Below are 20763 nucleotides of genomic sequence, written 5' to 3' on the forward strand. Positions count from 1 at the left end.
TCTGGCCACGCTCCAGCAGAGCACTCAGCGCTCGCTTGCCCCATCTTCCAAAGCCTTCTCCTGGCGGCCAGCGCTGGCCCCAGCAGCAGATTCAGCAGCCTCCTACTGAAATATTGAGAGGGAGCTACCGCTGTGTTATTCCCCGTGGTGCTGCGTAACAGATTGCTCTCATTTCTACCCGCGTGCACCTACAAGTTGGGTCTTTTTTTTTTCCATCTTCCTCACCTGGCACGCTTTCCCCGGTGGCCAGACCTTCCCTAGGAGCTATGGGAAGACCAGAGGTTGTCACACAGATTGTGCTCAGGGGAGTCTGTGTTGTAAAGACGACATTTCTCAGTGGTTTTGTACTGGAGTAGATGCTTCTCCACCTGCCTAGGGGCAGAATCAGTCCATGCCAGCTTAGGTTAAGCTGCAGTGACCATGAACACACGTGTCCCTGCAGGGACACACTGCGCCGTGCAGTGCTCGTGGAGCGGGTGGATGGGTGTTCTCCTGGAGGCTGTCCCTGGGAAATCCATCCCAGAAGGTAATCTGGCCCAAACCCTTTTTTTTAATTATTATTATTATTATTTTTAAATCAATCCAACGTCTTTCCAAAAGCCCTCCGGAGGTGGAGATTTTGCAACCCTGTTTCAGGGTGTCCTTATCCTTACAACACCCGGTTTCGGTGCAAGAGGAAAGTGGGGTTCTGTGCCGTAGCAGAGCCGGGGCTTCCCTCCCTCTGCTCCCTGCAGTCTGCCTGCAGGTCCTGCTGCTGCCGGGGCACGGGACGCTGTAGGGACACGGTATCACGGTGCTGCATGGTTGGGACGGTGGTATCTGTGCTCGCTGCGCTTCCTGCTGAGAGCTCGTTTCCTTCCACAGTGCGAGGGGGCCGGGGGGGCTGCAGGAGGCTGAGCGCTGCTGCGCGCCGAGGTGCAGGCTGCAGAAACCAAAGCCTAATGCGCCCGCTGCACGCGGGCATGTTTGGGAGGATGAGAGATGAGCAAGCAGCTGCAGGCAGGCGTGGGCCGGGGCTTGTTACCGGCTCGGTGTGCAGGGTGCTCATAGCAGCAGCCGGGAGCTTCCTGCACCCTGTTGCTTTGCCGGGCACCCCGCTCGCTCCAGGGGTTCTCCCTGGCGTGCATTTTGGGGATGCAGTTTGCAAGGATGGCTCAGCCTCCTCTACCCTACGGGCATGCTTTGCAGCAAGTACTTATTGCCTGGTAAACTGCCGTGAAATCCATTCTTTCCCACTGCTTTTGTCAGATCCTGGGACAGGAATAGTCTTTACTGTGCACATCAAGGATGCAAAGACCGCAGCTGTGATGCGATTTTATTTTAGCGATAAGACGACGCGCCGTGTCACTAAGGATGTGACACAGACAGATTACAATGGGACACGATGAACCTCCCAGCAGTCAGTTTCCAAAGGGTAGGTGATGCCTTACAAAGGCATCTGCTCACTTTAGGGAGCTTGTCCAGCTGTCCCTACACCTGGGGAGCTGGGTCTGCACGTGGCCTTGGCTGCCGAGCTGTGGGTTACTGCAGCACCAGCCAGGGTATGGCTGTGCCGGGCAGCGAGAGAGCTGTAGCCATCCCAGGTTCCCCGTGCAAGGTTTGTAACAAGCACTAGGCCACATCCTGGCCCGCTGCTGGGTTTGCTGGGAGTGAGCATCTCACGACCCAGCTCGGTGCTGTCAGCCTCTGCAGGCTGCTGGGCAGCTCGCGCTTCCGTCTGCTCCCAAACTGCAGCAAATGGAAGCGAGAGGCGAGTCGATGCACAGCGACTGCGGTAAGTGGAGTTTAATTGGGATGAATTACACTCCGGGTTTGCAGTAATCGCCATCCCACATTGCTCAGAAGCATCGTCTGCTTTGAAAACGTGACTCAGAAATGTTGTTATTTGATTCCCCCGAGTGTTTCAGAAACTATTTTTCCAGGAAGCAAAGATTCTTGGGTTTGGGGTGTTTTGGTTTCTTTTTTTTTTTTTTTGCTGTTGCTGCTGTTGTGTTCTCTTTGTCTGATGGTAACGAGTGTGCTTTCCCAGAATTTCCTCTGGGGAGGAGGCTGAGGCCTCCCTCTCCTGCTCCCTCTTCTCTCCCCGTGCGTAGCATCCTGGCTCCATCCCGCCGTGCTCCAGCTTTCCTGCACCACGGTGACCATGTGAGCGCTGCCCCCCCAGCTGCGCTGTCCCTGCCCTTCCTTCTCCTCTGCTGCAGCATTCAGGAAGCACAGACCCTCACCTTCTCAGGAATTTCGAGCTCTTCGCTGAAATCCCCTTTTTTTTTTTTTTCCCCATGTTGTCTCTCAGTGGATATTCGTGAAATCAAAGAGATTCGTCCTGGAAAGAATTCACGCGATTTTGACCGGTACCAGGAGGATCCGTGCTTCCGACCAGACCAGTCGCACTGCTTCGTTGTCCTCTATGGCACGGAGTTCAGGCTGAAGACCCTCAGCTTGCAAGGTAAAGGGCGGGGGGCAGGCCCCACAGGCCCCACGTTTCTCAGGCATCCTTCTGAGGGGGGCTTGGACACGTCCTGGGCAGATGCTCTTTTTGCCACGTGGAGGGCACGGCTTTGGAAGCAGGTGGCAGCAGTTTGGTGGTAGGCACTGCGTAAGTCAGTAACTGATCTGGTAAAGCCAAAAGTTGGATAACCAGACCCCTTCTTTCAAAGCACTCGAAGTAATGCTTTATCTCAGCTGGGCACGTCAGTGCGCATCAGCTGAGCTCCGTCAGCCACACACACAGTGCTCAGAGCTCACTGCTTTGCAGCTCAGAGCAGGAGAACACTGCCGGCTGGTGGCACGGGGTGACTCCGTGCGTCGCTCTCAGCTTTCCTAAGCATCCTGTCCATCGGCTTAGGCTGCACTTGGAGCTCCCAGTGTTGTGCCTCGCTAACGCAGCGCGTTCTGCTGTTGGGTTTCATCTTGTTTGGGTGGAGCTTGGGCTCACAATCATGTGCTGCAGTTCAGCGATGTGTGATGCCTTGTTCTCCTGGCAGTACTCAGTCTCGTCTCATTTAGACCCATGTAGGCAAGTCGTGCTGACACCTGAATGTCTGTGTCAGATCTGCCTTCTGGACAGGGCTGCAGCACACGGGGATGGAGACAGCCCTCTTTTTTCACAGGGAGTTGCTGACCCTGTCACCCAGGCCTGGGCATTGCTCCTTGGGGTCAGAGGTGGCACAGCTCTCAGGAATGGCGTGGAGGAGTGCAGGGCACAGGGACCAGACAGCCATGAGCATCCCAGGGGTGAGCAGGGAGAGGAGCCCAGCAGAGCATCTGCATGGGAGGGAGATATCTGAACACGGTCAATGAGGAAGGAAGGGATTCAAGGCACTGGGGACAGCCTCGGGAGGATGGTGACAGGCTCCTGTGTCCTTTTCTCCCATTTTTTCCCTTCTTTCCACAGCCACTTCTGAGGAAGAGGTCAACATGTGGATCAAGGGGCTGAACTGGCTGGTGGCAGATACTCTGAGGGCTGCCACCCCCCTGCAGATCGAAAGGTGGGCAGCTCGGCCCTGTCCCATGCTCATGTCCTTTTCCCTCTCCATCACCTGTTGTGCTGTCCCCCCCTGGAGCACCGTGCTTGGCTGTACAGCAGCACGTGGTCAGGAGCATCCTCGGTGCTGGGGTGGGCTGTGCAGTGACATCTCCTCCCCGCCCCGAGCCGCGGTGACCCCGTGTCCTGTCTGTGTGAGCGTGTCTCATTGGCTGCCTTGTCGCAGCATCCATGGGCAGACACAATCTGCGTTCCTTTCCTTCCAGGTGGCTACGGAAGCAGTTCTACTCGCTGGACCGCAACCGGGAGGACAGGTAAAAAGGGGCAGCAGGCACCACCCGCACAGACACGCGTGTTCCCAGGAGCAAGGCTTATCTCCTCAGTGCCAAAGTCCCAGTGTCGATCAGAGCCCTATTTCCCAGCCACTCGCATCCAGGAAGACCTTGAGACCCCATCGCCCCAGCCAGCACCAGCAGAGAGGCAGAGCACAAAGAACTGTCAGTGCTTTGCGTGGCTGAAATCCCAAAGCAGTGGATGTTTTCAGCTCTTCATTCCCCCCAGGTCCCAGGGTACCCTCCCTCTCCCACCTCCTCCTGCTGAGGGCAGCCCGGGGGGGCTCAGGGAGTGGGATGCCACCCTTCTGTCCTGGGTAGCTGTTACAAAGAACGGATCTGGCCAAAATTAGCCTCTGATTTCTGTGTCGGTGAGGGGCAGCCTGCTGGAGGCTGTCTCCATCCCGCTGCTTGCAGAGGGATCGGTGGCTGGGAGCCGGGCTTGGAGCAACCTGGGGGAGATGTCCACTGCCCTGAGCTGGAATTTGGGACCAGCAACTCGCCCGGCTCCTCCCAGTATTGCTTTGCAAGGCTTCGTGTCGTGGAGCAGCTTGGAGCATTGGGATGTTGCGGAGGAGGGGAAAACCCTTACAGATCAGAAAAGGAGCAAGAGGTGCCTTTAATCTGCTGCAGCTGCTCTGCATGTGCCACTCACCTTTCAAATCGAGGCTGGGGTTTGCATGCGGTGACAGGGCATGGGGAAGGTGGCATGCTGCAGCCCTAGAGGGACCTGTCCTCCAGCCACGTGCATCACTGACCCCTTTGTTTGAAAACTCATTTAATTTGGTGATGGAGAACGCACGTGGGAGCGGCTGTGTGGGGGTTTGGAGCGTGAATGCAGGAGAAATGGAAAAAATGGGTCCTTTTTCTCGTCCATTTACATGGTAACGCTGCTGAAATGGCCCCAGGACAGAGGGGATGAATGTGCAGCTTGCTCTGCCCGAGGCGTGGTCAGCAGGGTGAAAGCCGGGCTCCTGCATCTCCCCCTGTTTTTGCCGTACCATCTTTGTGTTAGCCTTTAGAATTAAGCCAGGAAAATGCTGAATATTCTCTACCTGTCAGCCAAGGGAAGTGGGTTACATGCAAAGCAGAAAGCGTTCCAGCCCATGCCAAGTGGGGAGCGGAACAGAAACACCACAGCATAGAGGGGGAGTGCAGAAAGGTTCTGGCCTCCCCGTTTCACAGGCACCCACGTGTTCTCCATAAAGCAGAGCCAGCGGTGCCGGGTCCCGGAAAAGCTCTTGGCTGACGTCTCTGTGTTGTCGCTGGGTTTTTGGCTTTTGCATCAGGGCCTGGGAACTGGCTTTGAAATAAGGATCGAGGAGCTGTGTTCTGCACACCGGGCAGATGTGGGGAGGCTGAGGACCCACTGCCCATTCCAGACCCCTATGAGGTTCCAGCAGAGCCCGTCCTGCCCCAGCTCCTGGCAGCATAGACACTGCGGGTTGGCGCTGGCTGCCAGCTGTTTGTTTTTCCAAGGGAAGTTAGGTGGAAAGAGGAGGATAACAGGATGCTGGGTTTTTTTCCTAGCTCCAGAGGAGGCGGTTTCACCTCTGGCCAGGAAAGCTGCCCGGGGAGCAGAGTCACAGCACCGGGAGCGGGGAATATTTTCATGCCCTTTGAGAGAGCTGGATCTGTCCTCTGGGTTAGCTGTGGTGAGGCCTTAAAAGACTTCCCTGGAAGAAGTTGGTTGTTTGATTTATTTATTCATTTATTTTACCTTCCAGCCTCAAAATAGTACCAAGCTATTTATCCAAGGTCATCCAACACTCTAACAGCCGGTGCCACTGCGTGCATGCACCACCCCGGCCCCAGGGTGAGACCCCACGCTCTCACAGCTCCTGAACGTGTTTCCCCTCTGTCCCACGCCAGGATCTCCGCCAAGGACCTGAAGAACATGCTGTCCCAGGTCAACTACCGCGTCCCCAACATGAGGTTCCTGCGGGAGCGCCTGACGGTGAGCCGTGGCCCTGCTGCTCTCCCTCCGCACTGGGGACCCTCAGCAGAGGGTGTCCTTTCTTGGGGCGAAACCTGGTGGTGCTGAGGCTCCCACCCCTGCTTGGGAGGGTCCCCGCTTTTACGTGGGCGAGCTTGAGGAAGCACATAGTGGGGGCTTAGTGCCTGGGCTACGTCCCATTGGCCCCAGTGGAGACATCCAGGAGGTGAAGTCTGGCCAAGTTTTGGCCCTTCTCTCCTCCTCCTCCTCCAAATCCTGGGGGCAGGTGGCATCCCTGGGCCACAGGTATGCAATCCCCTTGCCTATGCCCCTATAACACCTCTGGTGTTGTTTGGTTTGTTTGGTTTTTTTGGCTATAGGACATGGAGCAGAGGAATGGGGATATCACGTACGGGCAGTTTGCACAGCTCTACCGCAGCCTGATGTTCAGCGCCCAGAAAATGGTAAGAGCTCAATTCTCCAGGGCAGAAAAGAGGAAGCAGAGACCATATTTGTTACTGGGCATCCCCTCTTAATTGCCTTTTTAACCTCGCCTCCCTCAGCTAATGGCTCCTGTTTTCTACCTCTGGGGCAGGGAGTAAGTAAAATATTGCTTTCACCTGAGTGCAACCGTAATGCTCGCGCTTCTTTTGCAGATGGATGTCCCATTCCTAGATAGGTGAGTACCTCTCTGTGTTGGCAGGGGAAGGGGCTGCTTCCCCTTGCTCCATGCTGTGCTTGGATGCCTGCAGCAGCTTGGCTGGGACGTGGCACGCTGCGTGCTTCTTATCACGGCACTGCTCGTTTCTGTGCTCTGGGCACCTTTGCTGGAGACACTCAGCTTGGGTCAACAGGGGCTGTTCCTCCCAGACATCCCACTGAGACCCAGCTCAGGTCAGCCGTTGTGATAAAAAAAAAAAAAATCTTCGATGTAGACATGGAAGCTAAAGATTTGTTGTCTTGTCCAGGTAACATCCCATGGTTCCCCCTCTTTTTTTCCATAACCACAAGCCACCAGCTCCATTTCTGCTTTCTTGTCTCAGTCCCGGGCACGGCCCCTGTTGGCCATTACAGCTCGGTACTTCTGGATGTCTGCTGAGATAGCAGGCTGCAAATGATCCCCCCCCTTCCATCCTGCGCCCTGTGCCGTCCCTTGCTGCCTTGCTCAGTGCATCCTGGTCCGCCGTCTCTTGCCGGTGCCGCGTGGCTCTCGGGCAGCCTTGCGCACGGTGCCGGCGGCAGAAGGTGCGGCGGTGACTGAAGTTTCTCTCCCTGTGCTCTCAGGGGTGGAGAAAGGTCCGAGCACTTCAGGGTGTCGCTGATGGAGTTCCAGAAGTTCCTGCTCGAGTACCAGAGGGTGAGCTCAGCAGCGGCTGTGGGGCCGGGCGATGGGGCAGGGGGCTGTGGGGCTGTGCTTCTCCCAGGGCTGGAGCTTCACCCAGCCCCTGTGCTCTTGGCTGACGGCACAGAAGGCCGATGGTCCCCCCTGAGCAGCAGCTGATCGATCTGCTTGCGGCCTGTGCTTTTAAAAGCCATCTTCCTCTGGCAGGCAGCAGCACAGCGTGCACGTTCTGACACGCTCGTGGTTTGCAGACCGTGCGGAGCCTTCCCGTAGGCTCTTGCAGCCCCACGCTCCACGTGAGAGCACGGGGCCTCCTGCTTTGCACTGTTCTCCCCATCTGCAGCTGCAAGGAGCAGAAAATGAAGGGGCAGCTGTTTGGATGACCTCATGAAAGACAGCCAGGGAGGGGGAGACAAAAGGAAGCCGCTCTGGCTGCTGCTGCAGGGGGAGCTGGGAAGGCAGATGTGTGCAAAGGAGCTCTCAGGGAGAAAATGCGCAGTGCCGAGAAAATGAGGACCGCTTACAAATGGTCCAGATCGCTGCTGTCTGTCTGGTGTTCCTGCTAATAGCTGAATTCCCAGGCAGGGGTGGTTAAAGCTTCTAGCTGGATGAGCTGCCTGCGGTTTTGAATAACGCTTCCCAAAATGCTCTCTTGTTTATGTCTCTTTCGGGGTTTGCAGGAGCTATGGGCTGCAGACAGCCTTCAGGTACAGGAATTTATGTTCAACTTTCTGAGAGATCCTTTGAGAGAGATCGACGAGCCTTATTTCTCCCTGGACGAGGTGAGGCACCTCCAACACCAACATGCCCGCGGTGGGGGGTGGGACATCCCTGGTGGGAGGTGGGAGTAAGAGGTAACAGAGGGGTGAGTGCCGCTCTGCAGCACGTATCTGTCTTTTCAAAGCAAGGAAATCAATCGGTGAGCAGCCATTTTATTGGAAACAATAAAACCATCTCCATGTCGCTGGCGCTCTGGCCCAAGTCCCACCCAAAAGCCCCTTGATCCATGTGCAAAATAAAAGGCAGAGCTGTTCATATGCATTTACGTGGCAGGGCTCAGGGATAGGTGCTAATGCCCAGAGCTGTGGCTGCCTGAGCACACTGGGTAGGGAGCTGTGTGTTCTCTGAGTTGCCCCGGGCAGGGTTGGGTCAGGTCCTTGTCTCCTGGCCCTGGTGGGGCCAGCTGGCACTCCCACTGCAGGCTGTGCTCTGCACTCAGCTTAGGAAATAGCTGCTCGGGGCACATGTGAAACTGAACCCCGGCACCCAGACCCTCCCCACCAGTAACACATTTCTGTTTCTTCCTGAGCAGTTTCTCACCTTCCTGTTTTCCAAAGAGAACAGCATCTGGAACTCACAGCTGGACATGGTGTGTCCGGAGAACATGAACAACCCCCTGTCCCATTACTGGATCTCCTCCTCACACAACACGTAAGGACCCTGGGCTGGGAGCAGCTCCCCACACCCTGTGCTGGGGGATTTCCTGACCCAGGAGCTGACAGACACGGCGCTGTGCTCTGGCAGTGTCAGCACACACACCTGGACGGGCTTTCAGGTCCCAGGCTGTCGCTCAGGCAATTCCCTACCGCGAGCAGCAGCGCCTTTCCCTGCCTTTAAGAAGAGCTGTGCTAAGAGCCAGGCAGGGTGAAACTGGCCATTTGCTTCTCTGCTGGTAGGAGCAGCTCGCATCCTTTGCCGGGGGGCACGCACGCTGTCTGTGCTCTGTCCATCCGAGGCAGTGGCAGCACATTAGCTGAATTGCAAGGACTTGTGTCAAGGGCCAGCTCGAGCTGCGCCTGCAGCCCTTGCAGTAGGGATGGGGCTGCACGGAGCCGCCGTGTCTCAGCGCACATCCCCATCCTGCTGCTCTGGCTGACACGTTCTCTCACCCCCAGGTACCTGACCGGGGACCAGTTCTCGAGCGAATCCTCGCTGGAGGCGTACGCCCGCTGCCTGCGCATGGGGTGCCGCTGTATTGAGCGTGAGTACCCGGCAGAGCCCGCAGCTTTGTCAGCGTTGTTGTGATGGCTGGCAGAGGCCGGCGCTGTCTGTGTGCGGAGGGCAGGGCTGCAGGCGCAGCATCAGCACCGTGATGTGCTGGAAGGGATGGGGTTTGCTGCGCAGGACTGTCTGCTGCATGCATCTGGTCCCCAGAAGGATTTTGACTCTCACCTCTTGATTTCATTACCATCCAACGTGAGCTCCCAGCAGCACCCAGTTGGAGTGGCTCACGTCCATGTCCTGCCCATATTGCAGGCTTTGGACTTATCTTCCCCTGTGGGTCTCTTTCAGTGGATTGCTGGGATGGTCCCGACGGTATGCCGGTCATCTACCATGGGCACACCTTGACCACCAAGATCAAGTTCTCTGACGTCTTGGTCACCATCAAGGAGCACGCCTTTGTCACCTCTGAGTGAGTACAGTGGGCACCTGGACTTCCAGGAGAGGCAGCGAGTGGGCAGGACTGGGCTGCTGCAAGGTGGTGCCTGCCTTTACCCAGAGAACCTGGCCCAACGGGGAAGAAAACGTGCTGGTGTGGTCCCAGCCAAGGGGATTGCTCATCCAGAAAAGTGTTGTGGGAAGAGAAGCCCTGAGCAAACCTCAGCAGTGCACTGGTTCTCGTCTGCTCGCTGCCAGCAGCGGTGGGGACACTGCTGTGGGATGGTTCCACTGAAGGCTCGAGACAGCACAGCTGCAGCACGGATAGGTGCTGGGGCAGGCTGCCTCTCGGAGGGCCCAGAAGCCAGGTTTTGGATGGAGTTTCTCCTCCAGATGCCACTCTGGTTCTGACAGCTCTTTCCTCCCCGCAGTTTCCCTGTCATTCTGTCCATTGAGGACCACTGCAGCATCGCTCAGCAGAGGAACATGGCTCAGAATTTCAAGAAGGTCTTTGGGGACATGCTCTTGACCAAACCCGTAGATATTTCCGCTGACGGGCTTCCCTCTCCAAACCAACTCAAGAGGAAGATTCTCATCAAGGTGAGCTCCCTTCCCTAGCAGCACTGCTAAATGGAGAGAATGGGGGCAAGCTGAGATTATGGACCCTGGGAAATCGCCTGTTTTTGGAAGGAGTTGGCTGTGGCTGTATTGATGTTGATGTCCCTGGTTAACTTTTCCTTGAGAAAAAGGATTGGATCTGAATGCAAATAAGATTCCTCAGAGTTTCGGGGCAGTTGGGCTCCAGGTCTCATCCGTAGCCCCATTTTCCCCACACCGATTGCTTACCTCTTCTTCACCATCTGAATTCCTCAGTCTGAGGTTACCATGGCCCCATCCCAACTACAGAAGATGCCTTCTGCTTGGCCAGTGGTGCGAGGGGTGGAATAGCAGACCTGCTGCAGGAGGCAAGGGGAGGGCTTCTCTTGCTTCAGAGGAGCTGCCGGGCAATTTGCTCAGCAGCTGGATGCTGCCTTTCTTGGGGAGATGTTGGTATTTGTGCTGCAGAAATCTTCCCCTGGGAAGGAAGGATGGTGGGACTTCAGTGCCATCTGATGATCATCTCAGTAGGATGGGTCATACGTTGGTCCCTGCAGGCGGGAGGAACTCTGCAGCATACCTGGAGATTTCAGGCTGTTTAGCATGAAGCCCATGCTGCTGTTGGGTGCCTGCTCCTCTCCGGGAGCCTGACCCGCTCTCCTGTCCCACAGCACAAGAAGCTGGCAGAGGGCAGTGCTTACGAGGAGCTGCCCACTTCTGTTATGTATTCAGAGAACGACATCAGCAACTCCATCAAGAATGGGATCCTCTACCTGGAAGACCCCATCAATCACGTAGGTGCTGCTGCCACCGCCCCATCCCATGCATGAACCCCTCTGCAAATGCCACCACGCCATGCAAACACTGCAAGGGGCTGCTGGCCATCCTGGTTCTCGGGCAGCTGAGCACTGGGGGCTTTTTGTGCTGCCTGTCTCATGTGCTCTCCCCTGGGCATCCCCCACTGGGCCTTGCTAGAGGCAGAATGCTGAGCTAGAGGGAGCTGGTGCGCTGCAGCTGCTGCCCTGCTCTGTAGTCCCAGTAACGTGCTAGCTGTTCCTGCAGTAAGTTCTGGGGCCAGGCTCTGTTTCCAGGCCTGGCTGCCTCCCGTCAATGTGTGACCGCTTACTGCAGCTGAGCGAGCATCCTGCTTTGCAATGCACCCAGCAGTCATAGCAGCGTGTGCCTTTGCTTGTCCACAGTCTGCTTCTTCAGCTGCTTTGCTTTGATGAGGATCTTGCAGGCAAAAACCCATACAGAAGGACCAGGATTTTGAAAAATAGCAAAGTGCAGTGGCCACGTGGCCGTATCCCTGATACTTCATCTCTGAAATCCATGGCAATCGTTTTCTTTTTGCATTGCTTTGCTTTTCCTTTGATCAGCTTTTAGTTCGTACTGGGGTGTCTTTCAGCATCATCTGCAGTCAGTTTGTATGTCAGATCTATCACATGCAGGTTGGTTTGTGCCACGGGTGAATCTGTGCTTTGGATCAGGGAAGTGCCGTGGAAGCTCCCACCGAAATCAGTGCTGCTGGTGCCTCTCCTGCACAAACCGATCATCCCTTGCTCTTGTGCTCATTGAGGAGAGAAGGTTCCAGTGGTGGGTGCTGCCTCGCGGGGCCCTCACCCAGCGTGCGTTTCCTTGCAGGAGTGGAACCCGCATTACTTTGTCCTGACCAGCAGCAAGATCTATTACTCAGGGGAGACAACCAGTGACCAGGGAAATGAGGATGAGGAGGAGCAGAAGGAGGTGAGGGCTGCCTTGTGCAACAGTAAGCCACTCCCTCGAGACAGGACCTCGTTGCCCGAGGGCTGAGCACCTCTGCTGCCAACTTCGGTGGGAGATGCTGTGGGAGGCGCTTCAGAAGGTCCTGGTGAAAGCCCCCGGAGCCGAGCAGCCTCAGCAACCCCCCCGCAGTGACCCCAGCCCGTGCCTGTCCCCCCCAGGTGAGCAACAGCACCGAGCTGCACTCCACGGAGAAGTGGTTCCATGGCAAGCTGGGAGCAGGGCGCGATGGGCGGCACATTGCTGAGCGGCTGCTGACGGAGTACTGCATCGAGACGGGGGCTCCCGACGGCTCCTTCCTCGTCAGGGAGAGCGAGACCTTCGTCGGGGACTACACCCTGTCCTTCTGGTGAGGGCCCTGCCTGCCGCTGCTCTGCGCGGTGCCGCGTCTCTGCAGCGCTGTGCAGCGGCTCTGCAGTGGGGCAGAGCACCGCGTCCCCCTGGGCTGAGGCGGTCTGGAGCCGTGTCTGGGAGGTGCCGTCTCCCCACGGACAACCCCCCTGTATCGCATTCCGCAGGCGCAACGGGAAGGTGCAGCACTGCAGGATCCACTCGCGGCAGGACGCCGGCAGCCCCAAGTTCTTCCTGACCGACAACCTGGTGTTTGACAGCCTCTACGACCTCATCACCCACTACCAGGAGGTGCCGCTGAGGTGCAATGAGTTCGAGATGAGGCTGACGGAGCCGGTGCCTCAGACCAACGCCCACGAGAGCAAAGAGTGAGTGTGGACGTGATGAGCTGTGCCGTGGCAGTGGGACCCCATAGGAAGCCCTACTGGCTCTCTCTGCAATCCCTTCCGGGGTGTGATGGTCCCCGCTGGTTCCCCATGGGGTCACTGCAGTGTTGTGTCGGGTGAGCTGCGGTGGCTGCGTGGAGGATCGTGCCCATCCGTGTGTCTTTCCCAAAAGGTGGTACCACGCCAACCTCACCCGCGCCCAAGCTGAGCACATGCTGATGCGGGTGCCGCGGGACGGAGCCTTCCTGGTGCGCAAGAGGAGCGAGCCCAGCTCCTACGCCATCTCCTTCAGGTGTGTCCCAGAGGAGCACGGTGGGACGGGGACACTGGGGAGGAAGGAGCAGAGCGATGGGGCTTAGAGGTGCTGTGACCTGGGAGTCCTGGCACATTGCTGATGAAGCGTTCGTCCTCACGTGGCCCTTCCAGGACCTTGCTGCTCCTTGGCTATGCCATTTTCTACCTCCCTCCCTGCTCAATATCCCTGTTTCTGCAAGGAAAGGGGCACATGGCTGCATGTCCCCATTGCCCCTCATGGTGTGGGGCACCCCCGCTCCAGTGCTAGTGGTTCGTGGCATGCAGATGCACCCCCAAGGTGACACACCTGCGCTGGGAGATGGCTGCGCACAGCAGCCAGCCTGGGTGCCTTTATTTTGGGTCTGACCCTCTCCCTCCCCACCTGCCAGGGCGGAAGGGAAGATCAAGCACTGCCGCGTGCAGCAGGAGGGCCAGACCGTGCTGCTGGGCAACTCTGAGTTCGAGAGCCTGGTGGACTTGATCAGCTACTACGAGAAGCACCCACTGTACCGCAAGATGAAGCTGAGGTACCCCATCAACGAGGAGACGCTGGAGAAGATAGGGACAGCGGTGAGTGTGGGCAGCTTTTGGAAGGGCTAAGCCAGGGGGTGGCGGATGGGTGGCTTGTGAGGTGATGCCTCGAGCAGCGTTGTGAGCCATCTCTTGTTGCCCTGCTGCGGCTTGTTGCTTGAGCAAGGCTCCAGGGAGCATGGGCCATGCGTGTTTGCTCTGTACAGCATCATGGCAGGACCCTGTTGTCCGGCCAAGCCGCAGCTCTCATCGCTGGCCCTTTGCTTTCACAGGAGCCAGACTACGGAGCCCTCTATGAGGGACGCCATCCTGGCTTCTACGTGGAGGCCAACCCCATGCCGACCTTCAAGGTATGTCCCACTGCACCGTGCTGCAAGCTGCAGGGCCGGCTGCTCCCCGCAGCCCCTCGCCCTCCCCTTCACCCCCCACCCAACTCCCGGACTCTGCAGGGGATGGTGAGGATGAGGGAGGACCTTCCTAGGGTAGATAAGACCCAGTGCCTTCTGCCACCATCTGCTCTTCTCTCAAAGCTGCTGAGTTTCATCCCAAACAAACGTTGTTCTTACTGAGAACTCCGTGGAAGATGAAGACTGGGTTCCTCTCCAGCTCAGCCATACTAGGCTGAGTATCTGGACCAGTCTGGGTTTGTTATTTGGTTAAAAATTAAAATGTCTTGATGAATCAGTGTTCTTCCGCATGCTGTTCTGTGCCAGGCTAGGTGGCACTGTGCCTGCCCTGGTCTGCAGGCTTCCTGGAGAAATTCACTGTGCAGCAATTCCTTTCTGTGACGCCTTCATGGCACTGCAGCCGTCATCTTCAGTGGCTCAGGGAGGACGCTTCAGCCTCCAGCTCTGAATTTCGCTCTGTTGACCCAGCCAGCCTGCAGAGCTTGCCCCAGCCCCAGCTCCCAGCCCCTTGTAGGGTTCAGCATCCCCAGGGCCCGAGCATTCAGCAAGTGTCTCCATTTCCCAAGAGCTTTGTTATTTTGCACATCGTACCCCCACGGCATGGGAGGTGACCTCCTTGTCCCTGTGCCATGCACAGCCTCACTGAACCCCCCCCTCCTCTTCGCAGTGCGCAGTCAAAGCTCTGTTTGACTACAAGGCACAGCGGGAGGACGAGCTCACCTTCACCAAAAACGCCATCATCCAGAATGTGGAGAAGCAGGAAGGAGGCTGGTGAGTCGATTCTGGCTCTCCTTTTTCCTTAGAGAACACGGTCAAAGCACGCTGTCACTCTGTGTGTCCCCTTTGGGGTGAGGATTGCCCACAAGCTGCCCAGCCCCAAATCTCCTGAACCCTGGAAACCCTGGCACAGCATCCACCTGTTCAGCTGGGATGCTGACTCAGGGTGACCAGGGGTCCCCCAGCGGGTGCTGATGCTTCCCCTTCCCTCTCCCCCAGGTGGAGGGGAGATTACGGTGGCAAGAAGCAGCTGTGGTTCCCTTCCAACTACGTGGAGGAGATCAGCAGCCCCAGCAGCCTGGAGCCGGAGCGGGAGGTGAGCTGGGTGGGGGCAGGCAGTGGGGAGCACCGTGCACTCGGTGCCTGGTGTGACGGTGCCATGCTTTGATCCCAGCAGCAGCTGGATGAGAACAGCCCCCTGGGAGACCTGCTGGGAGGCGTCCTGGACGTGCCATCTTGCCAGATTGGTGAGCGATGGGAACCACAGCATCACAGGCATCGGAGGGGACCTCTGGAGATCATCTGGTCGAGCCCCAAGGAAGGGGTGGAGGAGATGCTTTGCTCTGTTAGGGGGTTTTGTGGGCTGCAGGGCTTCAGCCTCTGGGCACCCCGTGCCTGAGCACGTGGCCACTGTGCGTGCTTGGTAGGCTCAGATGCTGGGTGCTGGGCATCTCCTGGGGGCCCAAACATTTGGTGGTGGGGGGCAACCCTTGGTGCTGTGCTGAGGAGCTGTTCCATCATGCTCTGAACCTGCTCTGCCATGTCTCTCTGCTCCCCCAAGCCCAGAAGGCATTATATACCCCCAGGGGCTGCAAGAGAACAGAAATGGGAGTTTCTCCTCCTAGCTCCCAGACATGGGCTGGTCGTGGGGGTCCCTCAGTGCCTGTCCCCTCCCACTGTGGTGTGACCATTCTGCTCGTGACCATTCTTCTGCTCCCTCTCCCACGCAGCCATCCGCCCCGAGGGAAAGAACAACCGCCTGTTCGTCTTCTCCATTAGCATGGCCTCAGTGTCACGCTTGTCCCTTGATGTGGCAGCTGATACACATGAAGACTTGCTGGACTGGGTGAAGAAGATCCGGGAGGCGGCCCAGACAGCTGATGCACGGGTGAGTCTGGAGAGCCCTTGGCAGTGGAGACAAGTTCAATGATTTTTTCCAGTTTGTAGAAAGAGAGGTTTGGTTGGTGGGGATGGCAGTGAAGTGGCTGCCTCCATGCAGAGCTGACTGTGGCTGGTGAGCTGGGTTGGCCTACATTGCTGTCCTGACAGGAGGTAATGGTCTTAAATTGTGCCAGGTTGGGTATTAGGAAACATTTCTTTTCCAAAAGAGTGGTGGTGCATTGGCACAGGCTGCCCAGGGAGTGCTGGGGTCACTGTCCCTGGAGGTGTTCAAGACCCACGGGGATGTGGCACTGAGGGATGTGATCAGTGGGCATGGCGGGGTGGGTTGGGGTTGGACTTGGTGTTCTTGGAGGTCTTCTCCAACCCTAATGATTCTGTGATTCTGTGACACCTCTCTGTTCTCCTCCTGGCAGCTCTCTGAAGGGAAGATGATGGAGCGGAGGAAGAAGATTGCCTTGGAGCTTTCGGAGCTGGTGGTCTATTGCCGACCCGTGCCCTTCGATGAAGAGAGTGAGCACCTGCTGCGCCCATGGCCAGCGCAGGCGGTCACTATGGTGGTACAGACCCCGCTGTGGAGGTTCCATTGCACTGCTGCAGAGATGTGGCACCATCTGGAGCAGCCCCAGGGAGGGAGGCAGGGAGCCTTCGGTGTTTATCACCCAGCATATGCTTTTAAGGGCAGAGGAAGGGCTGCACGTGCCTGGTAGTGTCTGAGCCAGCACTGGGAAGGGCTTGGGGCGGTGGAGGTGCCTGGAACAGGAACGCACGCCTGTCCAGGAGCTGGATCTCTCCATAGTGCCTGCTTTCCATCACAGCTCCTGGCTTACACTGTGCTCTGCCCCCTCCCAGAGATCGGCACGGAGAGGGCCTGTTACCGAGACATGTCCTCCTTCCCTGAGACCAAGGCAGAGAAGTACGTCAACAAGATCAAAGGCAAGAAGTTCCTGCAGTACAACCGCCTGCAGCTCTCCCGTATCTACCCCAAGGGCCAGCGCCTCGACTCCTCCAACTACGACCCCCTGCCCATGTGGATCTGCGGCAGCCAGCTGGTGGCCCTCAACTTCCAGACCCCCGGTGAGAGCAGGGGGCAGGGGAGGGGGTCCTCACATGCACCCCATGACAAACACAGGGACGAGGAGGGTCCTGCAGCCCCCGCTCCGTGTGCCAAGCCCTGCTGGGAGCCCACTCGTAGACCCACCAGAAAAAAAAAGACTTTTGTATTTGTTTCTGCTGGGTTTTCCATTGCTTTTGTGAATTGAAGCATCTTGCAGGCTGGTTTGACAAGCTGAAAGGAGAGGGAGGGGGATAAAGCCCCCCATGGAGCATGGATTCCCTGGGCAGGTTGCACGCGATGTGTGCGTGGGCTGAGCAAGGCTGTGCTGCACAAGGGATCTGGGGGCTTGAGCCCCACGTAAGGCACAAAGAACCCAGGTGGAAAGGGCCTAGCACCTAGGTGATCACTGAGGTCCCTTCCAGCTCGAGGCATTCTTTGATCCCATGACTTCCTCCATCTCCCTCCTCCCTCCCTCTGCTCCCCAGACAAGCCCATGCAGATGAACCAGGCCTTGTTCCTGTCCAGCGGGCAGTGCGGGTACGTCCTGCAGCCGGCCAACATGCGGGACGACATCTTCGACCCCTTCGACAAGAGCACGCTGCGGGGCGTCGAGCCGCTCTCCATCTCCATCGAGGTGAGTACCAGCCTGTGCCTGCTGCTCTGCAGTGGGACACCCCGAGCCCTGTGGGGTGCTGCACCCCACGGCCTCCGCACCCAGGGTCCCGGTGCCAGCAGGTGGCAATCACGCACCGTGCTGTGCCACATCCCTGCCAGGGCAGTGACACAGCTGTGCCTGGTCCCCTGCACTGGTAAGGGCTCGAGGTGGCTGCCTTGCCATGTGCTCAGCCCCGTTGGGGGGGGCCGTTCAGCCCCGCTCCTGCTCATGCACTGCAGATGTTGGCCAAGGCTGGAGCACCCAAGAGAGCCACTGCCCTGCTCGGAGAGGACACGGCACTGGCCCCATCTGTTTCATAACTCCTTAAAAATCCCTGGCAACGTTTCTCCGTGACTTCCATTTACCAAAGCACTGCCCCTCAAACCTCTTCCTGCATCTCGGGGTGGAGCTGCAGCCTCCAGGCGTCAAGGGTCCCCATGCTGCAGCCCTCTCCTTGAAGAGATGAGCTCAGCCTCTTGTCCCCTGGCAAAGCTGCTTGGTGTCCCCACCAACGCCAGCTTTCACGGATGGAGAAGCTGCCTCGAGCGCAGCATGACTCAAAGCACGTGATGCAGCGCTGGCAGTGCCTCCTTCCCCTGCTCCGGCGACATATGGCCCCTGGCAGGAGGAGCGGGGAGCTCTGCGGTGAGGAAGCAGGTTGTCCTTTGTGCTGAGCACCCACCGCTGCAGGCAGCAGGGAGGAACAGCTTCCTCCAGCCAAAGAGAAGGGAGGGAGAAGCTCCGATGAAGCCATGGGTGTCTGGTGCCAATCTCCAGCCACGGGGCTGAGCCCAGCTCGGGGGAGCGATGCCATGGACACAGCCAGGCTGTGCAGTTGCAGCAGGACCGCAGGCAGCTGAGCTGCCTCGCTGCTGGCTTCAGGGCAAACTGCTGACTGGTGACATGCAGCAGCTCCACACCTGGGAGCTGCTTCCCTCTGGGTGTCAGCATCTCTCCTCTCTCCACTTAGTGCAGCCCAGGGGGTGAAGTATCCAGACAGCAAGTTTCTGTGTATGCAAACAAGTTTTTTCCTTGGCTCCCACCCCTCACTCGGTCTCTGCTCCCCAGGTTCTGGGGGCCCGGCACCTCCCGAAAAATGGCAGGGGAATCGTTTGTCCCTTTGTGGAGGTGGAGGTGTCTGGAGCAGAGTACGACAACGCGAAGCAGAAAACAGAGATCGTGGGTGAGTGTGGAAGGAGAGGGAGCAGGGGTGGGTTGGTTTTCCCCCATGTGCAGCCCTTCTGCTGGCTGTGGTGCTAGCAGGGGGTTGGCAGCAGGGGGGGAGGGCTGGGGGTGATGCTCAGTAACCCCCACACCAAGGGAAGAGGTGGGGCTGGGGATCTGTCCCCCACTTTTAAGGAAGGAAAGAGCAAAGCATTCGCCGTGCTGGGGCTGCTCTTTGACTGCGCTGTTCTGTGCACAGCGGACAACGGCCTGAACCCCCTCTGGAGCCCAAAGCAGTTCCACTTCCAGGTCAGCAACCCCGAGTTCGCCTTCCTCCGCTTCGTGGTGTATGAGGAGGACATGTTCAGCGACGAGAACTTCCTGGCCCAGGCGACTTTCCTGGTGAAAGGCTTGAAGACCGGTAAGGGCTCGGGGCTGCTGTGTGCGCCGTGTTGGTGCTGAGGCGTTTGCTGAGCACAGGGCAGGCACGGAGCTGCACTGCAAATAGCGCGGGGCTGTGTGTGCCGCAGGGTTCCGAGCCGTACCCCTGAAGAACAACTACAGCGAGAACCTGGAGCTGGCTTCCCTGCTTGTCAAGATCGACATCTTCCCCAGCAAGGTGAGAGGGTGTTGCTGCAACCCCTACAGCGGGCAGCTGTGCTGTGCTGGCTCCTGCTCCCATCCCCTCCCCAGGCTCAGGGCCGTGCAGCAGGGCTCTTGCAGACAGATGTTTCTTTGATTTCTTCAGCTAAAATCATGCACTGGAAGGGGCTGCCCCAGGTGGTGGTGTGTCCCTGCAGGTAATTCAGGGGGGTGTGGCTGTGGCACTAGGAGATGTGGCTTAGCACTGGGAGGTCCAGTTGGTGGTTGGACTTGGTGATCTCGAGGGTGTTTTCCAACCTCTGAGTCCATGGTGGTGGGAGCTCACAATGGTTATTAAGGTAGCACAGCTGCACGTACCCAGTGCCTGGCAGCCTGGGACACCAGAGGTTAGCCCTGGGGCCGGGGCAGCCCTGCCTACAGCCCTGCACCATCCCAAACCCTTCACTGTCCTGTGCTCTGATCCAAGCAGGAGAACGGTGACATCAGCCTCTTCGGTGGCTCCATGCTGCGAGAGCGAGGCGGGGACATGGCCAACCAGCTGCTGGCCAGCAGAGCCAGGGAGGGCTCCTTCGAGGTGCGGTACCAGCAGTCCTTTGAGGACTTTCGAGTGTCACAGGAGCAGCTGGCAGAGCACTTCGAGAGCCGGGAACGAAGGTGGGCCAGCGGGCTGGGGAGGCCCTGAGCACTGGGGTCCTGAGGGGACAGACTCGGGAATGCAACCTCCTGCTCGAGCTGAGCCTTGTCTGCCTTCTGGAAACCCTAAATTAAGCTGGGAAGTGAGGGCAAGGCTCAGGGGGCTCGCTGACAGTGGGTCAGTGGGAGGCTGATGAGATGCTAAGTAGGGCCTCCATCCCACTGTGGTGCGAAGGTGTGGGCTTAGGAGCTGGAAATAGAAATCCCAGCGTGGTGGGAGCTGAGTGGGGGGCATACAGGGCTGAGAGAGAGGGGGAGCAAGACGTGGAGTGGGGACGCAGCACGGGGCCTGGAAGCAGCGTCCCCAGCGCCGTGTCCCCTCTGTGTCCCCACAGGGCGCTGCGAAGGACCAGGGTCAACGGGGACAACCGGCTGTAGGGCCGGCGGGAAGCACCTCCCGTGCCTGTGAATCTCACGGCACGCTGCGAACTGGTTTCTATGGAAACGGCACTGCTATGGCCTACTTTCAGGCAGCTTTTCCAGTTTCTCCGCCGAAGTGTGTTTGAGCGGAGAACTAAAAAAAAAAAAAAAAAAAAAAAAAAAAAATTTGGAAAAAAAACCCGACCAACCAACCAAAAAACTGAACTCCCACCTAACCCCCACCCCCCACACACACACCCCTTCACCGCCAAGCCCTTAATGAAGTGGATGGATGTGCACAGCCCGCCAGCTGCCGGGGTGAGAGACAGAACTGTCTATAATCACAAGGAAGGAGGTAAATACAACACCCACCCCGCCGCTTCTCGGTGTGCACGGGGCTGCAGGCTGGGGGCTGCCGGGCCCCCCCTTGTAGCATAGCCTCCAGGGCAGCAGCAGCCCCACAGCTCCACGGCCACTAGCTTGAAATCCAATAAACGTGTCAGTATTACACGCA

At 57.9% G+C, this 20763-nt stretch overlaps 1 protein-coding gene across 5 annotated transcripts in view; it reads left to right on the forward strand.

The window, feature by feature from the left end:
• PLCG1 (phospholipase C gamma 1) overlaps positions 1-20763 on the forward strand; it is a 31014-nt gene extending 10251 nt beyond the window's left edge. The window contains exons 2-32 of one of the 5 annotated variants that reach the window (XM_021416632.1): positions 2294-2446; positions 3395-3488; positions 3751-3798; positions 5689-5773; positions 6133-6216; positions 6409-6431; positions 7037-7109; positions 7775-7876; positions 8407-8525; positions 8990-9075; positions 9387-9507; positions 9905-10073; positions 10742-10864; positions 11715-11816; positions 12014-12201; positions 12371-12571; positions 12762-12881; positions 13273-13453; positions 13687-13764; positions 14489-14592; positions 14818-14914; positions 14993-15065; positions 15549-15706; positions 16134-16230; positions 16570-16794; positions 17260-17408; positions 18498-18612; positions 18853-19014; positions 19124-19212; positions 19663-19850; positions 20225-20763. In XM_021416632.1, the coding sequence (XP_021272307.1) occupies positions 2294-2446; positions 3395-3488; positions 3751-3798; positions 5689-5773; positions 6133-6216; positions 6409-6431; positions 7037-7109; positions 7775-7876; positions 8407-8525; positions 8990-9075; positions 9387-9507; positions 9905-10073; positions 10742-10864; positions 11715-11816; positions 12014-12201; positions 12371-12571; positions 12762-12881; positions 13273-13453; positions 13687-13764; positions 14489-14592; positions 14818-14914; positions 14993-15065; positions 15549-15706; positions 16134-16230; positions 16570-16794; positions 17260-17408; positions 18498-18612; positions 18853-19014; positions 19124-19212; positions 19663-19850; positions 20225-20267 (3650 nt within the window). In that variant the 3' untranslated portion in view covers positions 20268-20763. Of the gene's footprint in view, positions 1-2293; positions 2447-3394; positions 3489-3750; positions 3799-5688; positions 5774-6132; positions 6217-6408; positions 6432-7036; positions 7110-7774; positions 7877-8406; positions 8526-8989; positions 9076-9386; positions 9508-9904; positions 10074-10741; positions 10865-11714; positions 11817-12013; positions 12202-12370; positions 12572-12761; positions 12882-13272; positions 13454-13686; positions 13765-14488; positions 14593-14817; positions 14915-14992; positions 15066-15548; positions 15707-16133; positions 16231-16569; positions 16795-17259; positions 17409-18497; positions 18613-18852; positions 19015-19123; positions 19213-19341; positions 19394-19662; positions 19851-20224 lie in introns of those variants that run through there. The other 4 variants (XM_021416633.1, XM_021416634.1, XM_021416636.1 and 1 more) reach the window with 4 other exon arrangements.

The sequence above is a fragment of the Numida meleagris genome, chromosome 19 (assembly GCF_002078875.1).
Source record: "Numida meleagris isolate 19003 breed g44 Domestic line chromosome 19, NumMel1.0, whole genome shotgun sequence".
NCBI classification, from domain to species: domain Eukaryota; kingdom Metazoa; phylum Chordata; class Aves; order Galliformes; family Numididae; genus Numida; species Numida meleagris.